The 27,923-nt window shown below is 38.7% G+C and overlaps 1 protein-coding gene across 9 annotated transcripts in view; it reads left to right on the top strand.

The window, feature by feature from the left end:
• MECOM (MDS1 and EVI1 complex locus) overlaps window positions 1-27,923 on the top strand; it is a 551,819-nt gene that overhangs the window by 506,065 nt on the left and 17,831 nt on the right. For 4 of the 9 annotated variants that reach the window (XM_036017648.1, XM_028504501.2, XM_036017649.1 and 1 more), the window contains 6 exons: window positions 3,406-3,622; window positions 8,181-8,328; window positions 9,618-9,774; window positions 14,134-15,490; window positions 18,101-18,188; window positions 23,110-23,136. In XM_036017648.1, coding sequence (XP_035873541.1) covers window positions 3,406-3,622; window positions 8,181-8,328; window positions 9,618-9,774; window positions 14,134-15,490; window positions 18,101-18,188; window positions 23,110-23,136 — 1,994 coding nt within the window. The remainder of the gene's footprint in view (window positions 1-3,405; window positions 3,623-8,180; window positions 8,329-9,617; window positions 9,775-14,133; window positions 15,491-18,100; window positions 18,189-23,109; window positions 23,137-27,923) is intronic. The other 5 variants (XM_036017645.1, XM_036017651.1, XM_036017647.1 and 2 more) reach the window with 5 other exon arrangements.

Raw genomic sequence — 27,923 nt, 5'->3', positions numbered from 1 at the left:
TATTTCTGTCTCCTAATATAATGTGATTTGTTTCAAGTTCCTCTAGTGGTGTCTTTGTGGTGTTTAGTGGTTGGAAGGACCACTGGGAAGGGTTACCCATCCCAACTTAGCTGAGTGATGGAGATGGACCTGCTCCCATCCCCCCAGCATTCCGAATGGCAGAACCTCAGCCTCTGCTTCTGTGGCTCCTTCGAAGGAAGCCACCACTCTTTGCTGGCTTATTGCTTGGACTTTCTTCCTTTGGCTGAGCTGCATTCCACCTCTTTGTAGATTATACCAGTTGTATTTTTGGGAGCCTTTTGGAAGTTGATTTCTTCTTAGAAACTCTGACAAGCAAATGGTTTTAAGAAATCCTGTGTTGTCAAAAAGCCTGGTGAAAAGGGAAGTCTGCCCCCAAAGGGCTCCATGACAGCGGGGGTACTTAGATGATAAAAAATATAATGTGGGCTTTGTCTGGTACAAGATGCCTTTCATTAGTGAATGATAGATCTAAAAAGGTTTTCAAACAATTCTTGAATTTAGATGGTTAGTTTACCATTCTAAAAAGCCTAAATAAAAGTGACTATTTTTCTTTTGGGGCTGCCATTCATATGTTACCTTTATTCACAATGCACTTGAACCCATCGGTTGCCTTTTGTTTTCAATGTGTCATATCCATCCAAGTACTATGTATGTTATATCCGAGGTCTGCCCAGAAGGTATCCAGCCATGTAATATGAAAAATACAGATATTTAGTCAAGAAGATACAAGATACAGAAACATTGTACATAGGACAAGGATCCCTCAGTCCCCTTCAGAGTAGTCACCTTGGGACTTCACATAGTTCTCTCAATCACCATCAGCTGCACCATCATATTTTCCTGAATTTCACTGATGGTCTGAAGCCTCTTCCCTTTCAAAGGTGATTTTTGGGAAAAGCCAGAAGTCATGGCTTTGGGATGCCAAATCTGGGCTGTAGGGATTGATGTTTTGCCAAAAACCACTGCAGAAGATGTGATACATCAGCAGGCACGTTGTCATGAGGAAGCTGCCAATCACCAGTTGCCCATAGCTGTGGCCTTCTGAATCATCTGAGTAGTTCCTGCAGAGCCATGTTCAAGCTTAATGCAAAATTTGATGTAGATTCTTTGCTGTACTTGCTCAGTCATTCTGAATGCGACAGCCACACAGTACACATGCTCATTCAATAGCCCCAATGACTAGTACAGTGAAGTCATCATTGTTCACACATGCACATTCCAGTCCACTCTCCTTGGCTGCCAGGTTACATCAATGTTGCATAAACTGGTCTTGCTATGTTAATAATGGCTGGACTTTTTCCAGACAGGCCTCATACAAGGTTTATGATGTTTAAATGGTGATTTGTATTTTATACTTCTAGGATTTAATGTTTTTAGGAAAGGGAAAATATGCATTGTATACACATTATATGCTAGCTATTATATGCTTTTTATTTATTGTCTCAGTTACTCTTTACACATAGTCCAAACCTGTAAGCAGGAATTATTTCCATTTCATATATATGGAAACTGAGGCCACATAGGCTTAGTTAATTGGCAAAGACCACATGGCTAGAAGGTGGTAGAGTTAGCATTTAAGCCAAGGTCTTGCTGTATTTAAAACCGAGGCCTTTCCCATTTATTATGTGGCCTGAAGGTTCTATTTGTGTTCAGACTGCTGGCTGAGATCCTAAATGTAGACCTTAAATATGTGAATAGTGTAACAGATGATAGGAAACCTTTCCATTACCTAGTTAATGTCATAGGGAAGCCTGTCTTCAGAGCTGAGGTGATTTATTTCAGAATACCCCTCTCTTCCTTAATCATCTGCTTCCAAAGCTGACAAACCCTGTCGAACCTACACACCAATTTCTCTACCTTGCTGGCTCCCTGTTACTGGCTTACTTTAAACTAGACTAGTATTGTATGCAGATTACAGCAGCTGGTGTCCCATCTAACCTTGCTGCTTGGCTTCTCAGGTTTCAGTGGGGCTTTCCAGCTTCCAGTGGCTTTCTCTTCCCTCCTAGTGGGGACCTAAAAAGCCCCTAGTGACCTGCTACCCTCTCTAACTCCATTTCCCACTCCTCCCTTGCGTGCACCCTATAAACCTGTCACAGTCCGCTGCAGTTTTCCTTCCAGGAGCCTGCCACGCTATTTCTGGCCTTCCTCACCGGTCCACCTTGTTCCTGCTGCCTGCAGTGTCTGCCCTCATCCCGGTTCACCCAACTGATTCTTGCTTCTCACATTTTCTGAGCCTCTGTCCCTCAGATTAGATGGATTAGGCACGTTCTTCTGAGCTCCCTCAGGCCCTATGCATGCATCTGTCATAAAATATATCATATTCTGTTCATATGTATATCCCCTTGAGTTTCTTATATATTAATTCCCTAGCAAAATGCCTAGTATTTGGTAGGTGACTAAAATATTCTCTCAAAAATGTCCAGTCAGTGAACAACTGGGTATAGGTCCGGGCTGTAAGTTTATACAATAGGGATTATGTCTCATGTTGTTGTCCCGGGTATCTTTCAACCTTCGGAGCTATTTTCAAGACTTCAGTGATTGTGTCTGGGTGTTCTGGGCATATGAGTATGGCCTCATGAGTGGACTGAAAGCTATTCAGATGGTAAGAACAGAAATAGTACCATTATTCCCTGACACTTTATAACCTTGCTATCGCTAGTTGCCGCTTCTATTCTTTATTTATCTCACTGATAGAAAGTGCAAATTCATGCTGTGTTTGCTGTTTAACAAAGCCATGCCAATTAGCACCGACCCTGGGGTAACATAAATTAGCCAGAAAGAGTGATAAAAACATCCTGTATACCATTAGGAGTAATAATGTAATGAAGCATATCAAGTTTGCTGATACTGTAACCAGGCTTAAGCATGGCTCAGATGGGGACTGGGTGTTCCATGCATCCTCCAGATGTCACAGCACATGGAGCAGTGATGGATTCGAATCCTGTCACAACCACTTAGCTGACTGGTTACTGACTGGTTACTGAACATCTCTGGGCTTCAATATCCTCATCTGAAAATTGGAATTAAAACCTGACATGTGATTCCTTATAGTCAGGTTTTAAGGAATATCAGTAATCCATATACATGGCTGAGGAAATAGATGATGCTCACTAAGTAGTCATTACTATTTTTAATGTCCTATGGATATTAAATCCTGGAAGGGTTTTATCTGATAAGAAGTCTATACTATCCCCATAGTAACCACTTACGTTATTGTGCTAGGCTCTTACATCTACTATTTCTAATCTACATTAAAATCGAAGTGATAGAAATGAAAACCAAGAACTTTCTCTTATGTCTTCTATCATTCGGGAATGCCTCCTGGGCTGTGTAGTGGCACTTCCTGGTCTCCCGATCTTAGTAACACCTGGATTGTTTTCACAGAAGAACGGCAATATCGCTGTGAGGACTGTGACCAGCTCTTTGAGTCCAAGGCTGAACTAGCAGATCACCAGAAGTTCCCGTGCAGCACCCCTCACTCAGCGTTTTCGATGGTGGAAGAGGACTTTCAACAAAAACTTGAAAGTGAAAATGATCTCCGAGAGATACATGCAATCCAGGAGTGTAAAGAATGTGACCAAGTTTTTCCCGATTTGCAAAGGTTAGAAATGGCACGCTGCACTATAAAACGTGTTTATTTACTCCGCAATAAAATGTTTTTATTCTGAATTTAAAAAATTTATGCAGATGGGAAATTTGAAACAGCCGCGAGTCTGATAAGTGTGTTAGTAACATGTTCAGAAATCATTTTTCTCAGGAAATTCTCCTCTGTCAAATATTTACAATGAAGTTAGAATTAGTTATTTGGATATATAACCAGCTAATAGATTTTTGGTTTGTGTGTTTCTACCTAGTGGTTTTTGCCCTGGTTCACAAACAGTTTTAATAACTGTATTCATTCTTTTGCTTTTAAATGTGGAAATGATCCTTGGAACCTATAACCAGAATTTCAAGTGAACATAACATCATTGTATTTAAATGGGTATGGTGGTGTATTAACCGGACTCATTCAAGAGTGTGAATTACTAAGTTTGTCTTGGACACTCCACCTCTTTCCCTTTACCATTTTGCTTTCCTTCTTTCCTTAATGCCTCCCCTTCTTCCCTCTTCTTTTGGCCTCTGTTGATTGCTCTGGACCCTCTTCTCTGGTGAGGCCACTTACAGGAAATGATTTCATGTAGCAGTCATTAATTTTAATGCATAAATGACTAGAAAGTCATCAAGCATAACTCAGTCCTTGTAGAAATTGAATCAAAAGAATGAATCTCTAGCTTTGAAAATTCAGGCCTGATTTAACTATTAGAAAACATTTTGGGGAATAAGGAGGCTTTCCCAGTCCTCTTTAAATTCATCTTTACTGCTTAACATAAGTTCACATAGAGAATAAATTTGTTATATAGTGTATCTGGTAAGACATGTATTGGTAATTAAAAAGGAAGTTGCAGCATTTTCCTTAAATATAATTATGTACAAATTAAAAAAATAAGTCATAGAGAGTAGAATATACTACAAAGCAAGATTTAATTTCAGAGTTGAAGTATATTTCTTTCAATTTTATTATCAAAAATAAAAGACAGCATTGTGAAACAAGGTGGACAGACTAAACACTAAAATATAATTCTTACTTCCTACTAGAAGTAAATAGCAATACTTCTTAGGTGGGAAAGCTTCTCACTATGACTAGTTCTAAGAGGAAGCCTGAGTGAACTCTGCTTAATGCCTAGACTGACTGTCAGTTCGGTTCCTGAAGTCACACATTCAGTGGAAAACGAGAAGGAAACCTAATTAATTATCTGGCGTTGGATGAATCCTGAAAACTCACTTTTGGGTAGTCAGTGAGACGAATTTAGTATGTCACTATGAAACCTGAGGGCAAGCAACCAAAGGGTTATGTAATTTAGCCATGTGCAAAACCTGTATTCTCTAAATATTTCTTACTTTGTTGAATCCTATATTGTTTTTTATACTTTATCAAATGAAAAATCCTTTCTTGACATGATACATTACTCTGTTTTGTATCTTCTATGTAAAATGGTGAGAAAAGAATATTCTCTCCCCACACGCAGAAAGGGGAGGGGTGAAAAACAAAGGTTGATATGCAAAAAATGGAAAGAACTTCTTACAGAAGACTTCTATAAATTGGGATAAAATTCAAAGCTCTATGAGTCGGGATAGACTTCCTCATTTATTGAGTCTCGGTAATGACGGACTGGATTGCTTCTCTGTTGATTAAAAGCAGTATACATAAAAGTTGCTTTCGTGAGAAGCGTTTGCCTTTTAATTCTTCTATCACTTATTACTCGATAGCCGCTAATTCCATGAAACAGTGTGGGCTTCATGCTGCTTAGAAGAAGCAAAGAAAGCAACATTCCCTTTGCTTTGCTCTGTTTTCCCCACTACGTGCCCTTTAGCATACTCTAAAGCTGTATCACACCCTTGGAGTCAGGGGGCCAGGGTACAACTCTATGTTTAACCCAGTCTTTTCCCACTAGCTTTCAGAGCTTCTGATTTGACAGACATATTGGCATATGATGTATGTCATAAAATGACATGCCTTCATGGGTTGTAAAGGACAATGGTGAGAATAAGAGTCTGTACAATGATTGTGGAAGATATCTCTGACTCAGTTCAATGTTACCTCAGTGGTTGCTATCTCTCGCTTAACTCTCTTGTTAACACTTCAACTTGTGTAACAGAGAATGACAGTGTAGATAAAGATAGGGCCTTTCTTGTGACTCCACACACCTGTACTCTCCTGGTACCTTTTGTTCACAGAGATATCGCCACTGGTGCTCAAATAGAATAGCATTGCTAATGTGACTGACTCATGGGGCAGGAAAAATAAGTGTGTGTGCCAATATGAATAGAATTCTAGGGAGGGAGGTGAGGAAGAGAAAAAAAAATATGGGAAAGGTGTTTCTAATTTATCAAGATAGGAGGAAGGACATTTTATTTTCCCCACACTCCCACACATTCCGTCTCCACATCTGGGTGATATAGTCTAGGTGCACCGAGGCCTTACCTGATATTTGAATTTGCAGTGGTCACCTTACAGAGAAATAAAACATAGGGGAGAAAGTGTGATCCCATGTTTGGTAATTTTACTTTTTAAGAAACTTTTTCCTACGAAAGTTTCAAATACACACAAAACTAGAGAGGATTGTAAAATAAACCCCAGACACTCAGCTCTAATATCATGCCAGGCCCATCTTGTCCCAGCTACACTTGTTTTGGATTGTTTGCCACAGATCCTGGGCATGATATGATTTTATTCATAAATAGTTCATTCTGTAGCTATAGGGAGTAAGGACTCTTTAAAACGCAAGTTCACGTTTCTGCAGTATATCATGATTTTCGGTGTTTGTTTGAATTAAGATCAAAGGAAGGTCCATCACTGCAACTGGTAGACAGGCCACTTGTATCTCTTTCAGTTTATAGGCCCCTCAGTTAAACTCGGTCAGTCAGTCTGTCTGTCTGTCTCACTTTCTTTTCTGGTCTCTCATTATCATCTATTCTCTCTCTTTCTCTCATTACAATTTACTCATGGAAGAAGCTGAGTGGTTTTCCCTGTAGTATTTCCTCCCATCTGACTTCTGCTGATGACATCACTTTGGAGTTGTTTAGCATCTTTCTCCGGGCCCCTATTTCCTGTTAATGGAGATATATCCCTTTGATCACATTTAGGTTCAAAGTTTGGGGAAGAATACCTCATTGATGGTATTATTTATTCCCACCAGGAGACACATAATGGATCACACAGATTCATTAATTCTTTAGGTGCTGCAAAATGAATGTGTTTTTACTTCTGTTACTCTTTCATTATTTGTTATCTGGACTAACTCTATACAGAGGATCTTCCCCTGGTTCTTTGTTCACCCTCAGGTACAGCTCTTATAGAAGGGACAAGAGCCTGTGGATGAGTTTTTCCTTTAATTTATTAGTTTCCAGAATAATTAGTTGGCTTCCCAGCATCTTCCAAAGGTGACTGGTGGGGTTCTGTTTGCATATTTTCAAATACTGTTATTGTGAAAATATGAGATGATTATTTTTATTGATGCTTATATTTCTGCATATTTTTTCAGTAGGCATCTCTTCAAATTGGCACCCTAATTCTTTTGGCATGGATCTACAACTTTCTTGTTTTTTGCCATAACAACATGTTCAAAGCCCATCTTGTGTATTTTGTTCTTCAAATTTGAAACAGGCTATTATATCTCCAAGGAGCTCTGGTTACCTTATGTGGGAGTAGTGTCCTACTGTGTTATGTGTTTGTGTATTTAATTAGCAAAGATATTGCAAACACCTTCTGAATTTCACTGTAATCCATTATCTGTATTTGCTTTTGATTATATTCATGCACATTTCCGATACAATTTTTAGAGAAAGGGGAAACATTTGAGAAGGAAAAATATTCTGAGCTTTAAAACACAGAGAAACTATGCTTGTGAGAAACTTCTAACATTTTTCCTTTGAGGATTTTTAAGAATTCACTCACTTTAAATATTACACACTTTTCTCCATAATTAATAGACTACATATATCTTTCTATATATAAAAATATTTATATCTTTATATCTGTGTCTGTATCTGTACACAGACATATTTATCCATCAGTCTACCTACTTGTCCATTCACCCATCCCAGGGTAATACTGGGAAGTTGCTTGTTAACTATTCAGCTTAGAGCACACTTTCCCATATGGTGACGTGGGCAAAAACAAAACTACTTTTTTGAATCTAGAAGTTATATGCATCAGACAGAATACCTGCTTGCATGTCCTTAACCATTTTCTTAACGTTTGAATGTGTTTAAGTGGGTGTTAGCAATATGTGTTACTTTCAGAACTGTGTAGTGAATCTAGACTTGACAAATAGCCGGTTGTTTATCACGCTCCTAAATTGGCAATCCCTGCTAGCTGTAGCAGATTTATTTTCTAACAACAGGGGTACTTCTCTGCGTTAGTGAGAGACACAGTCTAGGAAACATAAAATGTACTTTTGTCTGTCCCGAGCCTGTTTCTTTTCTTGCCTCCTCCTCCGCTCAACAACTTTTCCTTCTTATTTCTTTAATTGCCACTTGGACTAGCAATAAAATGACGTTCTGTTTATGAATGTGTTCTTTGTCACCATGTCCTATTAAATTAATTGTTCTCTTAACAGCCTGGAGAAACACATGTTGTCACATACTGAAGAGAGGGAATACAAGTGTGATCAGTGTCCCAAGGCATTTAACTGGAAGTCCAATTTAATTCGCCACCAGATGTCACATGACAGTGGAAAGCACTATGAATGTGAAAATTGTGCCAAGGTACAGTGAATTTTTAGACTACTTGGCCTCTCTGTCATCCTGCTCTCTCTTAATCTATCACTTGCTACGATATATAAAAACAAGCCTTGAGAGGGGAAACTATAAATATCTTGAGAAAAGTAGACTGAGTGTTGTATGCTAAAAGGCATTAGTGCAGTGTATAAAAACACTTAGTGGGTATCGTTTTATTTTTGTAAGAGAGGAAGTGAGGCTTAATGGTGAGTTCCAGAACTAGGTGTCAGACATCCACGGTAAATTCCTGGTTCCGCTACTGGCTTGCCAGCACGGGGTTGTTTTATAGCCTTACGGAGAATGAAAATTTTATCCAATGCACATTACTGATTTATTTTAATAGCAATTTGTGAGGAAGCCACATAAAGTTTCTGAATGCCTATTCAGAAAGAATGGGAGACTTCTACATTTGCAGATTTTTCCACCCAAGTCCCCATCATAAATTCTAATTAAACTTAATTCTAATTAAAGGCATAGTCCCTTAGTGGCCACTGCTGCCTTAGTGCCCAGCTGCGGAACAACATGAGAGTGAAATGAATGCACTTCACCGTGACCATTACAGGAACAATAATTCGCAGTATTTAATTTTCATGTTTCTCAATTAACTGAAAAACGTCCTGGTGTCATGAAAGTTGATTTCAGTTTGCAAAAACTTTTCATAGCATTTGAGTATCTTTTCTCATGCCAGTGGAAATTATGACATTCAAAATTATCTTTAGAGATGTTTGCTTTCAGGTATGTGGGAGGCTTTTTCTTTTCTTTATTGTTTTGTTAGTAAAGTGTCCAAAGGGATGATTTTAGCTTACTGGTAATTTACTGAAATGCAGTGTTAGAATTTAACCCCTTGGGGAACTCTTTGAATAGAATTGTGATACTTTTGTCAAAATCCCCGCAATTGTGTACATAATATGTCTCTATTTAAAGAATGGAAATAACTTCCCAATTTTAATAGTGTCATGACCAGCATGTTATTATCCAATCCCAGTCATTATTTCACAATGAGATCAAAAAGGCCTGAATACGGTCTAACAATGTCATTCATCATTTTGTTTGGCTGATGCCAATGGACACTTCGTGCTAAGGATACAGAGCTGAGTGATGTACAGCCCATACCCGAGAGGAGCTTGCCCTTGGGAACCATAACTTTTTTGGGTCTTTGGGGAAAACAAATCACCAAAATCAAAACGCATAAACGAAATTCCTTCTTGAGTCACTCCTGGTCTTCTCTAGTGTGCCCTTGAATTAAGTTTCTCGATTAATCAGTACTCATTTCCTAGCAGGTTTTCACGGACCCTAGCAACCTTCAGCGGCACATTCGCTCTCAGCACGTTGGTGCCCGGGCCCACGCTTGCCCGGAGTGTGGCAAAACGTTTGCCACTTCATCAGGCCTCAAACAACACAAGCACATCCACAGCAGTGTGAAGCCCTTCATCTGTAAGTTTTTAACACTCCAGCCCTCCTTCCTGCATCTGTCTCTCGTCCAAAAGGCCCTGTGTGATCAGGAGAGCAGCCACACATGGTCGTTAGAGGGGTCTCCGCATTAGCTCTTTATGGTCCAATCCGGTAGGGCTATTTTCTAATACCAGAAAATCTTTTATAACCAGATCCATGGTATTTTGTCTATGATCCCTGGGGTGTTCTCTTTGAGATGAAATCAATAACAGGTAGAGAAAAGAGAAGTCGTTAAATATTGAAAGGGAAGCCTCCCCAGGTTGTAGGATTTAATAGAGACAACCAGATTTGTCGCGCACTGAGAACGCTCATGGCTTTGTAAAACAGCAAATAGCAGATACCAGTAACCAAGATGAAGTGATAAAAACCTGTTCTGGATCAGAAAGAGCCGGAAGAACCCCACCTGGCAAGTAGGCTTATGACTCGGTGTGTACATGTGTGAGTGTGTGTGTGGGGAGAGAGGGAAATAAAATGCCCTTTAATCTACCCGTTGTTGCCGATCACAGGCTGCAGATCGGTAGTTCTGTTACTTGAAAAGCAGAACATTTTCACTTTGATGCTGGACACGCTGCCTCTGTAACTCACTGCACTAAAACAAATTTACAGGCAGTGGGTTTGTGTGTTTTCAGGGGACATCCAATCTGACCACCTACTTAAAACGTGCAGAACACTGTAGGAACGTACTTCAAATAAAGTCAGATAAAACCCTCACTTGGCTTCTTCTTCTGTTTACCCACTCCTGTTCTCTGCATTGAGCTGGAACATTTCATCGGAGAAATCAGTGGTTCTCAGTCCACCTGGGCAATGACTCTGGACTTCGTTTGATCCATTTGCTCGGCTGGGCATAGAGACACAGTGACTCACTGAGCCATGTCACAAACTTCAAGACTGATTTTGGATCCAGAAAAGCTTAGAACTGATTGAAGCATAGTCAGTAGTTGGCAAAACCTCTGACTTGGGAACCCTTGCAGAACTGTTTTCTGACAGATATTCGATGGTTTCTAGTAGGTATATGAAACACTACGACAAGACCTAATAGAAAAAACCTAATTTTCAGTGCCAGTACCGAGATGCCAGATACTAGCCCTCCTCCATTTGGCTTTGACTCAGCCCCCTTTTTGATTCCGAGCACCAAGAGAGCTTCCCTTTCCTTTTCCAGCTTACACTAGAGTCCTCTTTGGCTCACAGGTTCCCTGAGGGGAGCAAAAGGGACTAGCAGTTGGACAAGAGGTTGCTCTAGCCTCCCTCGGGAAAGCTCTGGTGAAAGTTGCAGGAAATAAAGTGTACAATAGAAATTTTAGACTTGTCTCAAAAAAAAAGTTCTGGCCTCTAGGCTGTGATGCCCTAAAAATGTACTTGCAAGTGCTACAGGCATAAATAATTAATTTACTTCTGATTTTTCAGAAATACATATGTTTTGGTGGAAAAAAGAGTGAAATAGACTACAACGAATTGGGATCACCCATTTAATGCTTTCTCTATTATTTAAAACAAAAAAGTCAGAAAACACAAATTCCTGTCATGTAAGATTCTGGGATCTGGAATTTTAATTGTGTTGAAGTCAAGTATTTCACTTTAAAGTGCTATAGGGTGTCCCTCTCCAATTAGATTGCACAAATGATTTCCCATGAATGTATTTTCAGTAATTATTGGTAAATTTAAATAACAGATGGCATTCTTCAAATATAAAATCTGACAGAGAACCATGGGGTAATTATGAATAATAGCCATGTAATTTCAGAACAAAAGAGGAGTTGGTGTGGAGACTTTGGAGTGGAGGAGGTTCACCTAGAGTTGATATCTGTTTCTCACCAGAAGGCCACACACCACGATTTACCCCCACTGGTGTGTTTATGGCAACTGTCTCTTATTACAGTGTACCGCCAAGCCTGGGCCCAAAGTCACCATCACTAAGGTAATTACTCACTGCCTTTACAAAAACCTCCAGCCTTCCCAAATAGAAACCACATGCTCTAATAGGCTGCATATATTCAAAATACCTCTTAATTTGTTTAATAAGTAGAAAAATGCAATGTTAACTGCTGGCTAATTCGTTATTACTGAGAAAATTACTGTAGAGTATAGACTTCAACATCAATTGAGCCGTTTACCTGGAGGCCTGGTGGTTTGTGGTGGGCCGGGCCAGGCCTCCACGTGAGAAAAACAAAGCCTCTGCCCGAGGAGACATCCCCGATTCTGTGCTCTGGAGATCTGACACACACGGTGCAATCAGCCAAGTCAAATGCACCTTCTGCTGCTCAGATGCAGAGAAGCTCTTGATTTTCCTAAATCCACTGAACTCTAGGGAAGAAGTGTACAGAGCATTTCTTTGCCAGAAAGTTTCAAGCCCTTTAAAAACTTACACCTTGGTTGAATACCCATTAAGACATTTTAATGCTCAGAGGAGAGGTGTCACTTTCTTAATGAGTGTACTTTTATAATTCCAACACTTTATTTACTATTTCTTGTTATTACTCAGGTTACTGAATTGGTGTAACTAGGGAAAATATCATGTTTCTACCCTTTACATCATATGGATTTAATTAGTGTATCAAAGAGTTTAATTATATGTAATATTTAAATTCCTTTTATGCATACAGATATTCATATAGTATATGGTTAGCTAGTGTATACTGTTAAAGGAGACTCGGGTCGATATATTCCAGTAGAATGATTTGAAAAGGAATTACCAGCATCTTCTCTTCCCGTCACAATGTCTGTTCCAGCCTCAACCATGTTATGAAACATCCCACAGTTGGAAACTCCTTTAATGTCACTAAGCACACTGACACAGGCAGTACTGCACTTCCGCTGTTAGCAGTAAAACACATAGATGTGGAATCACTTGGTTACTTCTTATTTGGTGGTGTGGGGGATAATCCAAGCTCTGGGTGAGTTCTGCATGAACAGAGGTCTGTAAAATCTCCTTTGAGGTTTTTTGTTTGTTTGTTTGTTTTTATTATTATCGCCTTGGCTCAGGAATTCAGCCACTCTCTGCTTAAAGACAATCATCTCATGAAACCAATAAAGATTGTTTTTGTCTTCAGTTTAATTTCTTATATAAATTTGTTTCTGCAATGACCAAGAAGGAGTGTTATCTTTCTGTATCTATTAAACATGCACAAAAGCATTAAGATAAGTTCACACATAAAGTGGACTCATCTTTATTCAAGTAGACTCATCTTTATTAAAGTAAAATAAGAAATGTGACACTTAGGAAGCAAATCCTATAATCCTGCTGGATTGTGAAGTGGGATTCTTACCTAGCAAAGGAGTTCTTAAGGGTTACAGAGTTTGGCCTTAAAATAGACTTAGATCTGTTTGCACCTATGTAAGGAGGAAGATGTTCTACTTCCCTGGCAAATTCTCAGGGAAAAAGGTTGTTTCCCAGCCACACCCACTGCCCTGCTCTCTCCGGATCAGTGCACTCACAGCGCTCTCCCCTGCTCTGCCGTAGTTGGCGGTAACACACAGAAAGTCAAGCCCTGAGATAATGGGTGAAGATATGACAACAAGTGGACATGTTTCCCAAGGACGGGGCTTTCATAACTGCAGGAAGGTTCGCACAGCCACTGGTGTGAGGGGAAGTCAGAGGACGTGATCATAGTTCATGGGAACCAGCAATGCAGGATGGGCCACATTCAATTTAGTTTCCTTTGCAGGCTTAAAATAGAGCCATTGTAAATTATGTCAGTCTTTCTCAAATCATGAAAATGATTGTTAAAAATGTCTCAGAATACACAATGTGTATTGTTGTGTGGCTTTGATGTGTGAATGATGAGAGCATATGATATAATTCAAATTAAATAATGGTACAGCGGTCACAGGCTTTTCCCCAAGGGGAGGGAGAAGAAAGGTGAAGTTTTTGGTTGAGCGAAAAGGCTGTTTTATTTTGTTCTGGTGCCTGCGGTATAGAATTCTTTAAACGGTCTCAACTTTTAGAGGGGTTCCTGTTATGTTTCATGTTTAATACTTCCAAAGACTTTAATTTTAAAGATTCTGTTAGTGTAGCCATTGGGTGGGAAATCAATGTATGCTGGAATTTGATTTTTTCATAAATATTTAAAGACAAGAATATCATGCAAAATGTGGTGCAGCGGGGGTGATGCAATATTTATATATATGAACAATTTGTGCTGCCTCAAGACATTTGTCAGGTTGGATGCCTTGCTTTGGAATCTGGTGGAGTGGGGTTTCCTGCATTTGGAGCACCCAGGGTGGAGTTCCAACATCCTTGCCTGGCTTCCTGATTGAAATTTTGGGTAAACCAATTGTGATGCTTGCTAAATTCAGAAGCAATTGCCATAAAGCCTGAGATTCTTTTTTGTTGTTTGCACACAGGTGAGGTCTGCCATAAATCCTATACTCAGTTTTCAAACCTTTGTCGTCATAAGCGCATGCATGCTGATTGCAGAACCCAAATCAAGTGCAAAGACTGTGGACAAATGTTCAGCACTACGTCTTCCTTAAATAAACACAGGAGGTTTTGTGAGGGCAAGAACCATTTTGCGGCAGGTGGATTTTTTGGCCAAGGCATTTCACTTCCTGGAACCCCAGCTATGGATAAAACGTCCATGGTTAATATGAGTCATGCCAACCCGGGCCTGGCTGACTATTTTGGCGCCAATAGGCATCCTGCTGGTCTTACCTTTCCAACAGCTCCTGGATTTTCTTTTAGCTTCCCTGGTCTGTTTCCTTCCGGCTTGTACCACAGGCCTCCTTTGATACCTGCTAGTTCTCCTGTCAAAGGACTATCAAGTTCTGAACAGACAAACAAAAGTCAAAGTCCCCTCATGACACATCCTCAGATACTGCCAGCCACACAGGATATTTTGAAGGCACTCTCTAAACACCCACCTGTAGGGGACAATAAGCCAGTGGAGCTCCAGCCCGAGAGGTCCTCTGAAGAGAGGCCCCTTGAGAAAATCAGTGACCAGTCAGAGAGTAGTGACCTTGATGATGTCAGTACGCCAAGTGGCAGTGACCTGGAAACAACCTCGGGCTCTGATCTGGAAAGTGACATTGAAAGTGATAAAGAAAAATTTAAAGAAAATGGTAAAATGTTCAAAGACAAAGTAAGCCCTCTTCAGAATCTGGCTTCAATACATAATAAGAAAGAATACAGCAATCATTCCATTTTCTCACCATCTTTAGAGGAGCAAACTGCGGTGTCAGGAGCTGTGAATGATTCTATAAAGGCTATTGCTTCTATTGCTGAAAAATACTTTGGTTCAACAGGACTGGTGGGGCTGCAAGACAAAAAAGTTGGAGCTTTACCTTACCCTTCCATGTTTCCCCTCCCGTTTTTTCCAGCATTCTCTCAGTCAATGTACCCATTTCCTGATAGAGACTTGAGATCGTTACCTTTGAAAATGGAACCCCAATCACCAAGTGAAGTAAAGAAACTGCCGAAGGGAAGCTCTGAGTCTCCCTTTGATCTCACCACTAAGCGAAAAGACGAGAAGCCCTTGACTCCAGTACCCTCCAAGCCTCCTGCCACACCAGCCACAAGTCAAGACCAGCCCCTGGATCTAAGTATGGGCAGTAGAAGTAGAGCCAGTGGGACAAAGCTTAACGAGCCTCGAAAAAACCATGTGTTTGGGGAAAAGAAAGGAAGCAACATTGAACCAAGACCTGCATCAGACGGCTCCTTGCAGCATGCTAGACCCACCCCTTTCTTTATGGACCCCATCTACAGGTAAGGGTAGGAGGGAGATGGTTCAATGTGGACATATGTGTGAAAGCTAACGCCTACACCATAGAGTTACAGCTTTTAACAAACCATTTTAATTACTATTGTAAAACAGAGAGTCCAGTTGTTTGATCTAGTGAATTCATTTTTATTCCAAAAGTCAAAGTTTGGACTTATTTTTGGATGACTCTGAATTTGGGGTTTTGGAATAGGCCCACAGAGTTCTTTCCCTTGACAATAAATTTATTTTTAAACATATTTTTTTAAGTGGAAAATATGGGAAAGCCATATTTAAAGCAAGTTGTCAAGTGGCGGAAGAATGAGGCTCCTGAAGGATTAATGCAAATATGTGTGGGCACTTCAGTGGGTCGGGTTATTTGGAACGAAACGGGACACAGAACAGCAAGAGTTTGCTCTTTGCTAACCTACCAACAAGCCTTCATCAGCACTGTTCATACTCTGTTTCTACATAAATCTGTTAGGAGTCCCAAGCCAATGAAATATTAATCACAAAAATGTTTTGTATATAACGTGAGTCTTCAGCTTAAAAAAAAAACACATCTCTCTTTGATGCCTTCATAATCCAGTTTCCTTTAATGTGTCCAAAAATTCTTTGGGAGACACGTATATATTCATAAAATACTTGTTGTACAGAGTACTGTAACACTCGCTTGACCCTTCAGAATGTTAGTGTTTAGATACTAGTTTTCTTTTTTTTATATATATATTTTAAATATTTTATTTATTTATTTTTAGAGAGGGAAGGGAGGGAGATAGAGAGAGAGAGAAACATCAATGTGTGGTTGCTGGGGGTTATAGCCTGCAACCCAGACATGTACCCTGGCTGGGAATTGAACCTGGGACACTTTGGTTCCCAGCCCGTGCTCAATCCACTGAGCTACGCCAGCCAGGGATACTAGTTTTCTTTAAAGCGTATGCATAATGATAATTACCCTTATTATGTATTTTAAATATCACTGCGCTTTTTCTCATTTACTTTCTCATCCAAATCTTGAACATCATCAAGAGTTCATGGAAGACGTAGATGCTTTTCCATTGGGCCTATTTTAGCTAGAAGTACTTGCAAGTTTTTGGCTGACTCTCTTTTATGAAGGATAATCTATTCTTTCATTTAACAATATTTATTGAGTTCCTGTTGCTTAATAGGGACTAGAGCTACAGACTCTTTTTTTGTTTAAAACCTTTTTTTTTCTACCTACGTTACCTATAACACATTAACCAAGAAAGAAGGCCTGTAGGTTAAGGGCCACCTCTACTTGCACAGGACACAGGGAATGAAAAAGGACACTCAGAATATCTCAGAGACATCAGCCTATCATGCTTGGGTACTTGTTTTTCAGTTATTATATCTTCAGTCCTGTAGCAATCCCATTATTAGAGAGAGAAAACAGATCTGCTGTATTTTGTGGGCAGATTATATGTCACACATTGCCCATAGAATTTATCCGTGTCTCCAACTCTGATACATGTTAGTCCTTTGTGAATATGATGTGTCAGACTTCCTTTCTTGCCAGTCGCCATGGACTTCCAATTGCTTCATATACCCACTGCCCCTTTTTCATCACCTCCCAACCTTCCTCCTGCTGACTCTCATGTCAAGCTTCTCTCTGCCATTTCAGTCTTGATTAAGGCCCTTGGGCCTGTTATTTTACCAAATTTGTGAAAAGTCTAAACCCCAGTTTTAGTGTAAGACTTGGGTTGAAATCTCATCTTTCCCATGTCTTAAACATTTTTTTTTAAATCCATAAAGTGGATATAAGAGCACCTGTTTTAAGTGAAACAGTGTATGCAAAACATAGCATATATAAGATTTCAAGAAGTGGTAGCTGTTTTTATTCATTTTGATTCTATTTTAAAAGTATACTTATTCAAGTTTTTAAAAGAAAATTACTCACAGTTGGTAAAAGAAATGAATTCAACCCACGATATCCTTTCCTATTTGCTTAATAGAAAGTAGAATGACAAGTTTTCTAAAGCAGAAGGATATATAAGTTGTATATATCTCTATCTTCAAAAAGTTCCTCATCCTCTTCCCACCGTCCACCCCTCATGTGCCCTGCTGACCAGCACTGGCATCCAGAAGAAGACACTTAAACCTCAGAGAGTGGCAGCAGCGTGTACCGTGTGCTTAGAAACTCTCCTGCTGTCACTGGCAAATATGGAAGAAATCTAGACAAAGATCCACTTTGTGGGAGTACCTTCTTGACAGAAAATGACTTTCATTTTCAAAATGAACCCTGTTCTCACAATTTCAAAATCACCAAACATTCTTGTCTATGTGAGAAGTGGAAAGGTACAAATTTGTCATCAATTGCCTCTGATTTCAGGAGTCTCCATTTTTTATATTTCCTCATTACGTAATTACTAGTCATTCAATAGGATTTTTCCATTATAAATGGGACCTTCTTTCTTTGAGCACCTAGAGGTGCCATGAGTATTCTTTAAGAACTGAACAGATGTCTTTATATTTTTATTAGTGTGCTTTTCAGCAACCTACCATTTGCTTTATTGTTAGCTGTTTTAAATGTCAGTGATTGTGTAGTAATTGATATTTGAGACTGATTCATATCCAAAAATCTAATTTTAACCTTTCAGAGTAGAGAAAAGAAAACTAACTGATCCACTTGAAGCTTTAAAAGAGAAATACTTGAGACCTTCTCCAGGATTCTTATTTCACCCACAAGTAAGTATTCTGAATTTGAGACTTCAAGCTTGTAAACTAACTTGTTGATCCTGAAAAGCAGGTGCAACGAAATGAAAGAAATCTTGAGAACATTAGGATTTCCTATGACGCTGGTGTGGAAGAACACAGGAAGCTCTAGTAGAACTAAAATCCATACTCTTTAAAGAAAAAGCAATTAAAAGATGTGTAAAAATATCATGGCTTTTGGTGTTCAGTTATAGTTCGCTATTGATTACTACTGAGCTTCAGTGTATTTCAGAGTTAGCAAAATTCAGTTAAGAGAATAAATATTGAAGTTGTCCTTTGTGCTTCAAAGTTACTGATAGTAAGAAATGGATCACACTGTGACTCGTCCCAAGCTCTTGGAAGGTTTTTTTAGCACTTGGATAAAAACAGGAAATGAGTCTACCTGACAAGTTGTTACCACAGAGGGAGAAGGAATTTATCCAGAGACCACTGGGCATTCCAGAAAAGTTCGGTAATTGCACAGGAATTCACCACAATACACAGCTACTTGCTGAGTGTGGTTGTGTCCATTTATCAAAATATATACAGTTTCTCATTGCAAGGAAAATACAAAACAGTGTTATCTATTTGCTTATCTCTATGCCCCTACATAGTTGGTCACTTTTTAAAAACTGGTTTACATATTAATCAAAATGTGGAGAATTGTATTGACAGAACAAATATATAAACATCTTGCATCTGGCTTCTTGATTTAATGATATTTTATTTTTAGTTTTTATTTTTTTAAAGACATCAGCTCTGGTCTTTATGAATAGAAAGCAAAAATGTTATAAAAATACTTGCAAACTGTAAACTAATTTCTTCTGCTTCAGTATATTCAAAGCAAACATAGTCCTCTAATACAATTGGTGGAATTTTATGCGAGCTATCTTATAGAAAGTTAGGATGTAATTACATTATATCATCGAGGATATGACTCTTTTCTGCCACTCCTCCCTGCCCTCTCGGTTACCTCTTCTTTGCTTTTTTAAATACCTCCCTGAAGTCTTGAACAACATAGTGTCCGAGCTGAAATACTATCTTCTGGGTTAGCTGGGACAGTCTATCAGTTCTCAAAGATTCTCTGTGTTTCAAACTAAGAAAATATGTTATAGCTTCGTATTAAATGGGTTAGGAATATTACAGTTAGTATTCATTTTATATAGGAAGGCTAAGGAATGATACAGTTTACCTTATGGAAAAGAAACAAGTTCTAAAATAATAAATGTTTACCAAGGTATTTATATATTATATTTAGGTTGATCTAAATTGTACTTTCAGGCCTCAATGACTAATACACTTGAGCAGAATATGCATTTAGTGTCAGATATTGCACAAAAAAACATCTCTCTCAGTAACTTCCTTTCTAAAGATTTATTTGTTTATTTATTTTTAGACTGGGAAGTGAGGGGGGGAGAGGGGGAGAAAGAGAGAGAAACATCAATGTGCGGTTGCTGGGGGCCATGGCCTGCAACCTAGGCATGTGCCCTGACTGGGAATTGAACCTGTGATGCTTTGGTTCACAGTCCACGCTCAATCCACTGAGCTACGCCAGCCAGAGTTCCTTTTTAATTACAACTACATGCTTATAAAGATATTGTAGTTATATACATTTTATTATAATAATCAAATTATTTTCCTGTTCTGATCTTTGAAATCTACTAATTAATCACTTCAAAATTAAGTGCTATGGGTACATGGTGTGTGTAATGGAGAAACAAAGACTGGGAGTTAGTATCTGCGAGTGACCCAGCCTACCCGGCTTCCAGTTTCCTTATCTGTAAGAAGAGGGAGTTGGGTGGCGGGTCCCTATTCTCTGAAATGCAGAGATTTCCAGCTAGCCAAGGTGAATTTCCTGGTTCATAAAATGAGAGACTTTGTGTACCAGCAGCTCCCTATGTGCATGCAGCTGTGACAAATACAGTATGTGCATATGTTTAATTACAGAATATGAGGAAATATGCTATCCTTTAACATTTCCGAGGTAAGGAGGGGCCTATAGAGTGCCTGCAGCACAGCAGTCCTTCCCTGGGACCTTCGTGAACACGCCTGTCACAGTGCGGTGCGGTGCAATGTGTTTCCACACCAGAACCTCATGCTCTGTGCACAGGACTGCCTGTGGCTATGTGTAGCTACGAGAACAGGACCCAAGAGTGGTCATCAAAATACATAACACCTGATACGTCAGGAGGACTGACCAATCCGATTGGAATCCTGTATTCCAGAGTCCTTCCTGCACCCATTGTTAATGCTTTAGTTGCTGGGCAGGACCTCTGCCTAAGGGGCGTTTCGGGAGGAGGCCAGGACAATGGGGTGGCGGAGATGTTCAGGGTGCTTGGGATACAGGCTATTTACTAATGACTACAGAAATATTTCATTAAATTCTAATCATCATGGCTGTTTTCATGTGCCCCGGCTGTATATCACCGGGATACAGGTGAGTTAGAGACTGTTGCCTGGGAGAAACTTGGGTCACCCTATTTTCATCAAGCCTTCAGAAAACCTGCCTCAGATGTTCTGAGGTTTCAGTAGAATCTTTTTGTTCTAATATATCAAATTCCATCTAGCCTCAAGATCCACCCACAAACAAACAAACAAACAAACAAAAACTTCCCGGAGCTTGAAGCCAGAAATAACTGCTTCACAAGTGGTTTCACTAGCTATTAGCACAAGTGCTTAGGTTTGGAGCAGCTCAGTTCACCTCTCTGAGCTTTCTTGGGCAGTGTGTGATGGGAATGCTCCTTCCAGCCGCACCAGGGTGGCTGTTGGATCAGCATTCATGCACTAACATGCTAGCGCTGTGCTTTGCATGTGCAAGGGCCTAAATAAGGAAATGCTCTTACTGTTAATGGGTACAGAAGAATTCCATTTTGAATGTAAAGGAATGTCAGTAAAAGACCCTCCTGACGTCCCCTGAGCCAGATTTTTGGCATGTCTATACCATGGACCTAGACATGCTTGTAAATGTGCTTACTGTACTCTCTGCGCTTCCTCACTGGGCAGCAATAGGGTGGCACAGAGCAAAAACCCAATATGGAGGAATTTGCCCCTGCTCCCAGAGCTTGATTTTGTAGCTAAGTAAGTGCTGGGATAAGACCATTAATTACTTCATCTTCTATTTAAAGTATGTTGGAGCCAATCACACGGGCCCTTTGGGGCTATGTATCTTAATCTTTAGGATGGGAATAATGCCTACTCTATTTCTCAGGGTTATCATAATTATAAAGAGGAGACCACATGTTCTCAATGCTTTAGGGAAACATAAATAGAGCTATAAATGCTTGGTAGTGGTATTTTCTGGGCAAACCTGATTTTACCATTTTTGTATGTTTTTATATTCTACTTAACATGTCCCTTTGCACAGTTCCTAATCAACGAAAGGTGACTGGCTTAATAAATACTTATTGAGTTTTATTGAAAGGTTATTAGGCCATGTTACTGCATTTTGAATAATGCATATTTTTAAAACTCTTGTCAAAAATACCTGAAGGATATAGGACCACATACATTAAAATTGAAAGATACATGCTGGTTTTCATCATTCTCAGGGTCTAACGTCTTCTCTTAGTTCAGTGGTTAAAGAGGTATGTTTGCTCTATCGGGCCACTGGAGGGCTATTTAATCTTCTACTTTTTTCTCTTATAGATAACTATGTTACTTTCATATAACAGAGAAATAACATTGTAGAGGTTCTCCCTGACTAAGTGGTTAAAAATCATTTGTTGAGTCTTAGTTTAGGTTGTATTTTTGAAAAGGAGATACAGCTACAAGTATATGAGATAAAGGGAGTGATATTACTGTGTGATTTTTGGAATGTTCTTTTCATTGATTTCTCTGTTGGGTACTTTGCTCATATCGGTAGCTCATTTAAATTGCTATTTGACAATAACAGCATTGTAAAACTGGCTATTATTTCTTGGCTTGATTTTCCTATACTTTTAATATTAGCAATAAAATATGCATTTTATTTTGAAATGTTTGTCTTTGTATAAATCTGCAACAGAAGTTGTTTTACTCCTATTTCTGCTTTTTATTCATTCATTTTTATTTTCTTTCTTACAAAATGTGACTATCCTGTTAACTGTATCCCAAAGAATGAGGAAAATATTAGTCTTTTCTAAGTTGTCCTTTCTATATTGATGTGAAATCACTTAAGTCTTCTGCCCTTCAGATTCTATTTTGCTTTTCAACAAGTGTTTCTTACTGCTATATTACTCTTGCGATAAACCTTTCATCCTTAAAAACTGTGTGTCTTCCTTATTGAAGATACCAACCAAAACTTGTGATAGCAAGACATATCCCACTTAACCAATCGAAATGATATTTTTAAGGGAAATGCAGTTGTGTTTCCTGGAAGAGCTTCTAAGTCACTCAAGTTTTCTCCAGTGATTCTTGTCATAAATTGTCATAAATAGCTAAATGTTTGTAGTTCTTTAATTTAAGGTGTTTTCACTACTGATGGTCTGAGTCCAAGTAGATTACCTTGTTCCGTGATTTACATTTGAGTAGATATCTTATTTGCTTTGTTATTAACATAAAAATGCAAAAGACTCTATTTTTTAGGAAATTTCTTATTTTTAGTTATTTAAAATGTAGAAGTCGTGTTTTATAATGAGTAAAAACAAAAAGTATCTACTTTGCTATTTAAGAGTGGGTAGTAGATAGTGTTTAGCTTTCTTGGAAAAAGCATTCTGGTTTATAAACCTAATTCTAAAATTTAACATAAATAGAGGAAATTTCAGCAGTGTTGATAAAAATATTTAATTTTAATTTCCACAGCTTTTACTGAAGGTATAATTACATGATAAGCAAAAATTACTAAGTTAGTATAAATGTTAATTTCTCAAAGGATAGATTTTAGTAAAGGTACCGATACAGAAGTAATTTTTTGTTTTTGTTTCAATTTTGCTCCCAGTTCCAACTGCCTGATCAGAGAACTTGGGTAAGTTTCCTACTTATATTTTTGACTAAAAAAATGGAGCTTTACAAGGAAAACAACTTATATTCTAAATTGCTTTACAGACATAAAGAATTCTGAGCCCCTCTCCATTAATGTTATGGCTTCAGAAGATAGTTTTTCAGCTTGTGAAGCTGCAAAATATTTTCAGTTATAATTGCACATTTAGTGTGCTTATGAATTGTCTACAGAAGGAAGTTTGTTCTACAAATCTGACCCATTCCACATAGTCATACCTTGATGTAGAACACTTTTTGGGCACTTGGGAGCATGTTATTAAATGAGGCTTTGAGATGGGTCACTATGTGGAAAACAACCATTATTTGGGGAAGCCTATATCAGCATGTTAAAGATGCTGTTGATAAAGGCTTCGAAATGATAAAACCTCAACTTATGTGTAGATACAAGCTGACATTGTAATTTATATCCATACATCCCAGGGCAGAACTTGCTTCTTTCTACCTCTATGGAGAGATAAGACTAAGTGTTTATAAATGGTATCTAGCTAGTGAATGGATCTTTTAGCATTGGGTCTCACTTCCTTAGCTCTCAGTTGCTATTTTTAGATACAGTCAATTGTCAGTTAATGAAGCTAGGGGACAACTTTATTTTATTTTATTTTTTTAAGATTTTATTTATTTATTTTTAGAGAGGGAAGGGAGGGAGAAAGAGAGAGAGAGAGAAACATCAATGTGCAGTTGCTGGGGGTTGTGGCCTGCAACCCGGCATGTACCCTGACTGGGAATCGAACATAACTTTATTTTTTATTCAAAATAAAAAGTAGTGCTTATTTACTCCTCACTCCCAAATAAACCTTGGGTCAATGGAAATTTGCATAAATAACATACATGACAACATTTCCTCTAAGCGTATGTGCTTTTACTTCCTCATTTTCTTTTTCAGTCAAAATATACTGATTCTGAGGGATAGGTAAAGTTTTGGAATATAGTTCAATTTTCCTTTAGTTGCCACATATAATTATATTTAAAGTACTTTAAGTTGGAGCACTATTTCTAACCTATTTCTAATATCTGATGTTGGTTTTCCTTTATCAGAAACTCCTCCATTTTTTTCTTTTGTGGAATATGTGATCAATTATGGTTTTTCTCATCCCTATAGACTCTTAAGGATTAAGTTCATTTATTTCACAAGTACTGGGTGAGAAAGAGAGAGACAGACACCCTCAGGCAAAGCGGTATAGGGGAGGGGTTGCTCTTCCGTCGTCCTGGCCTGTGTTTCCCGAGTTCCTCGAGTTCCTCGCCTGCCCTTCCTGGCAGAGCTTTGGCCTCAGCGTGGTGCCTCACAGTCCTCACTTTCCAAGGAGAGAATTACCCCCCAGTAGGGAAGTTGGTACTTCAAGCATAAGGTGCTGTCCCCTCCACAAATGACCAAGGGTTCTGTATCTTCCGAGGCCAGTATCAGACTTTAAGTTAGGCTCCATTCGCTGATAACACAATGGTACAGCGACTGCCATTGCCATTGCGGTTCTTTGGAAGCACTCCCACTGATCCGTGGGTTTTCCAGAGCTCCGACTTACATGTGTGATATCAAACATGGATATTAATGGGAAATAGTAAAGATACATGATTTTATTTTTGGTGGTAAAAACCCTAAGTGATTTCATGACTATGATTGCTGAATGTGATTCGTGGGGTGACATAATGATAAAATGTGAATATTTACTTCCCCTCCAAATAGCCATAATTTTGAGACTTCTCAAGATTATCAAGGGAATAAATATAGAAAACTACCAAATCTACAAACTTTCCCATCATAAGTTTTAGTTATGAAAAGTTAGTTATTTTATGATAAAGGCATGTGTAATCTAATTTGTGAAACATTAGGTCACGTAATTTATGGTGCCATTGGACATATCACTCCATATCATCAGATTGTCACTTTAATAGTTTTAATAAGAAACTTCTTAATGTCATCAATTATTGGCTGCCAGATAATAAATGTTAGGCTAAGTACTTAGGACCCAGTTGATGATATCTTGCCTGCTGAAATGTTTTTAAAAATACTATTTGAATAGCGATATAGCTACATTTTTTTTGTTTTGGTAGAAGCTAGGGAGTTGTGTCTAAATATTAGTTTGCGTCATTATAAAGTTAATAGCCTCTTGGGGACTGGAAGGGGGTAAAATGACTTCCTCTTCCTGACATCTGGCCGCAGATACCATCAACAACTATTATATATATATAAATACAAATTACTGTTCCATAAAAAACCATTCATTTACTGATCAGAGATTAGCTTATGACATTAATAGGACACAGAGCAATACACTTCTAAAATATATGATCTAACTTTTCCTCCTTTATTTTCCTCATTCTCAGCAAATTTCTTATTCATAGTAGTACACATTGCCTTCTTCATTGGATTTTTCATAACTGAAAAAAAATATATAGCTTGATTCTGTTCCATTTATCCAAATTAATTTTTTAAAAAACACCAAGTCAGACTTTAGAATGAAGGTCAAAACGTAATGTAAAATAACTGTTGTTTTCCGAGGAACATCACATGGGTCAGGCCAGATAGCCAGAGACAGTTGGAGTTTTGACTTATACATTATATAAAGCTCATCTTAATCCACCGCCTTAATTCAAAATATTGATTAGGGCTCAGGTTGGTCACAGAACTGCTAAACTACCCCAACTGGCAAATGTTTGAGTCACTTCTATCTGTCCTAATGGGGGAATTTATTCTTGTTAGCCGAGGTCATGTGTGACTATGAAGGGTTCAGTGTGGCTTTTATGTTGCTTCTGCTGCAGCTAGCTAGACAGAGATGGTGGTGAGGGGTGTGGTGTCAGTGGCTACCTTCAGCTCACTTCCCATCTTCTCCCCCATGGCCCCACTCCAGTTTCATCCTCTTTTCTTTTGATACCAGAAGCCCAAGGTGGGGGTGGTTTATAAGACAGGCACTTGGGTAACCCCTATTATCTTTAAGAATGTCATTATTTAGTCATCAAGCCCATAATATATTTTCTTGTTTCTTGATGGTTTTCCCAAATGGAAACAGTTTGAGGTAAAGTAATCACAGTGATCTTTCTTCAAAAGGAGCTATTAGCAGCTACTAAAGCAAGACACATTTCTCAACAGCCAATTGCTCTTAAATAACTTGAAGGACTTGTAGTTTATATGAGCTAGAGATGAAAGCAGAGAATAATAATAGTCATGAGTAAGCTATTTTCCATATAAAAGGAAAAGTGTGCCTATAAGATGTATTGCCACGGGAATCTGAGTGTGTCAGCAGGGCGGACACTCAAATGATTTAAAACCACTAGATAATGAAACTTTACTCAGATATTAAATGTACATAAATAAAACATTTATAATCATCACCCATGCACTTACTATTCTGCCCAATAAATATATGCGATTATGACCCTTACCCTGGCTTGTTACTGCTAATCAGCTTGAAGGCTAGAGGTCATTTTTCACTCAGACGATTTATTCCACGGAGGATGGAATATCAAAATGATTTTCTACAAGGAACAATTAGAAGGAATAAATGCAAATAAAATAGTATCATAAAATATTTCTGGATTGATTTTTAATAAATAAAATCCCAAGTAATAGGAAAATGCTAATGCTCCGGCTGAGGAGGATAATGACCGTATTCTGCAGGGACAGAGTTTCCGCCAAGCAGGCTGAGCAGCATCATCATTCCATATCTCTGCCCTGTGATCAGTACCTGTCAAAATCCTTCATGGTGACAAATGTGCTGTCCGCTTGCATCTGTGGAGAATGTTTTAGCAGCTGAGTGATTATGAATCAAACCCCTGAGCTTATAGCCCCTACCGTCTCCCAATGCGTTCACATTTGTCGTCTGACAAGTAAATGTATCTTGACTTTCCTCTGAGATTTTTTTTGCACCATGTTTGATGAAAGACATTTGGCAAATTGGCAGTGGTACCCTGTACATTGCAATTTGTAGCTCGCATTAGGAGTCCCGGCATGAAATGCGAGGGCAGGCTCCAGGATAAAGGAGAAAACAGAAAGAGAGCTAACTACAACATGAATAGTCATTTGAAGAATCAAGCATAAAAATTTTCCCTTTGTAAGAAGAGAGTCATATCCAGGCCATTCTGTGAAGATTTTTCTCCAGTTTAAGAAGTCAATGGTGTTCTGTCCAGCTGCGTGTCTGTGGAATATATCGTTTTGTTAATTTTTCTTTTGAGTCAGAAGTGTTGCCTTTTATTTTTAACCTGAGTTTATAAATGAGGCCTCCACCTCTGTCCTGCCATCTAATCAGCAAAAGAACCATCCTCCCGTGTTGAACAGTTGCTTGAATGTGCAGTTGTTACCATTTTTAATCCTTGGAGTCTTCTGGTCTACCACCCCAGCTCTGTGAGAAACATGCGGAGTGCATACAGAGTGCAAACACCTTTTTAACAGCTCTCTGAGCTCTCCGGTGGCATAATGCCCTGAGAACCAAATAAATAATGGGAGAGTTGATTTAACAAGGCGGCCTGAGAGTTTGCTTTTTCTACTTAAAAATTCAGTAGTAAGCAGCTTCCAAATAAAATGTAAGCACTGAGGAAATGTAACATTTTGAGAGTGGTGACGGAAAGGGGATAGCTCCTCTAACTGTGGACGTGAAGTATCAAGTAACATTAAACGTGAACGTGACCCTCTGATTGTGACTCTGTCAAATAGGTGTGAAGGTGGACAAAAACTTGAAGAGCATAAGCAAAATAAATTAGATTGTTTGAGGGGAAGAATTAGGCAGCAGAGTGTTTCTTTTAAGACTATTTCTCCAAGAGTGT

The sequence above is a fragment of the Phyllostomus discolor genome, chromosome 2, assembly GCF_004126475.2.
Source record: "Phyllostomus discolor isolate MPI-MPIP mPhyDis1 chromosome 2, mPhyDis1.pri.v3, whole genome shotgun sequence".
In the NCBI taxonomy this organism is placed as follows: Eukaryota; Metazoa; Chordata; class Mammalia; order Chiroptera; family Phyllostomidae; genus Phyllostomus; species Phyllostomus discolor.
Note: the sequence above shows the minus strand (reverse complement) of the source record. Positions and strands in the feature narration are given on the sequence as shown.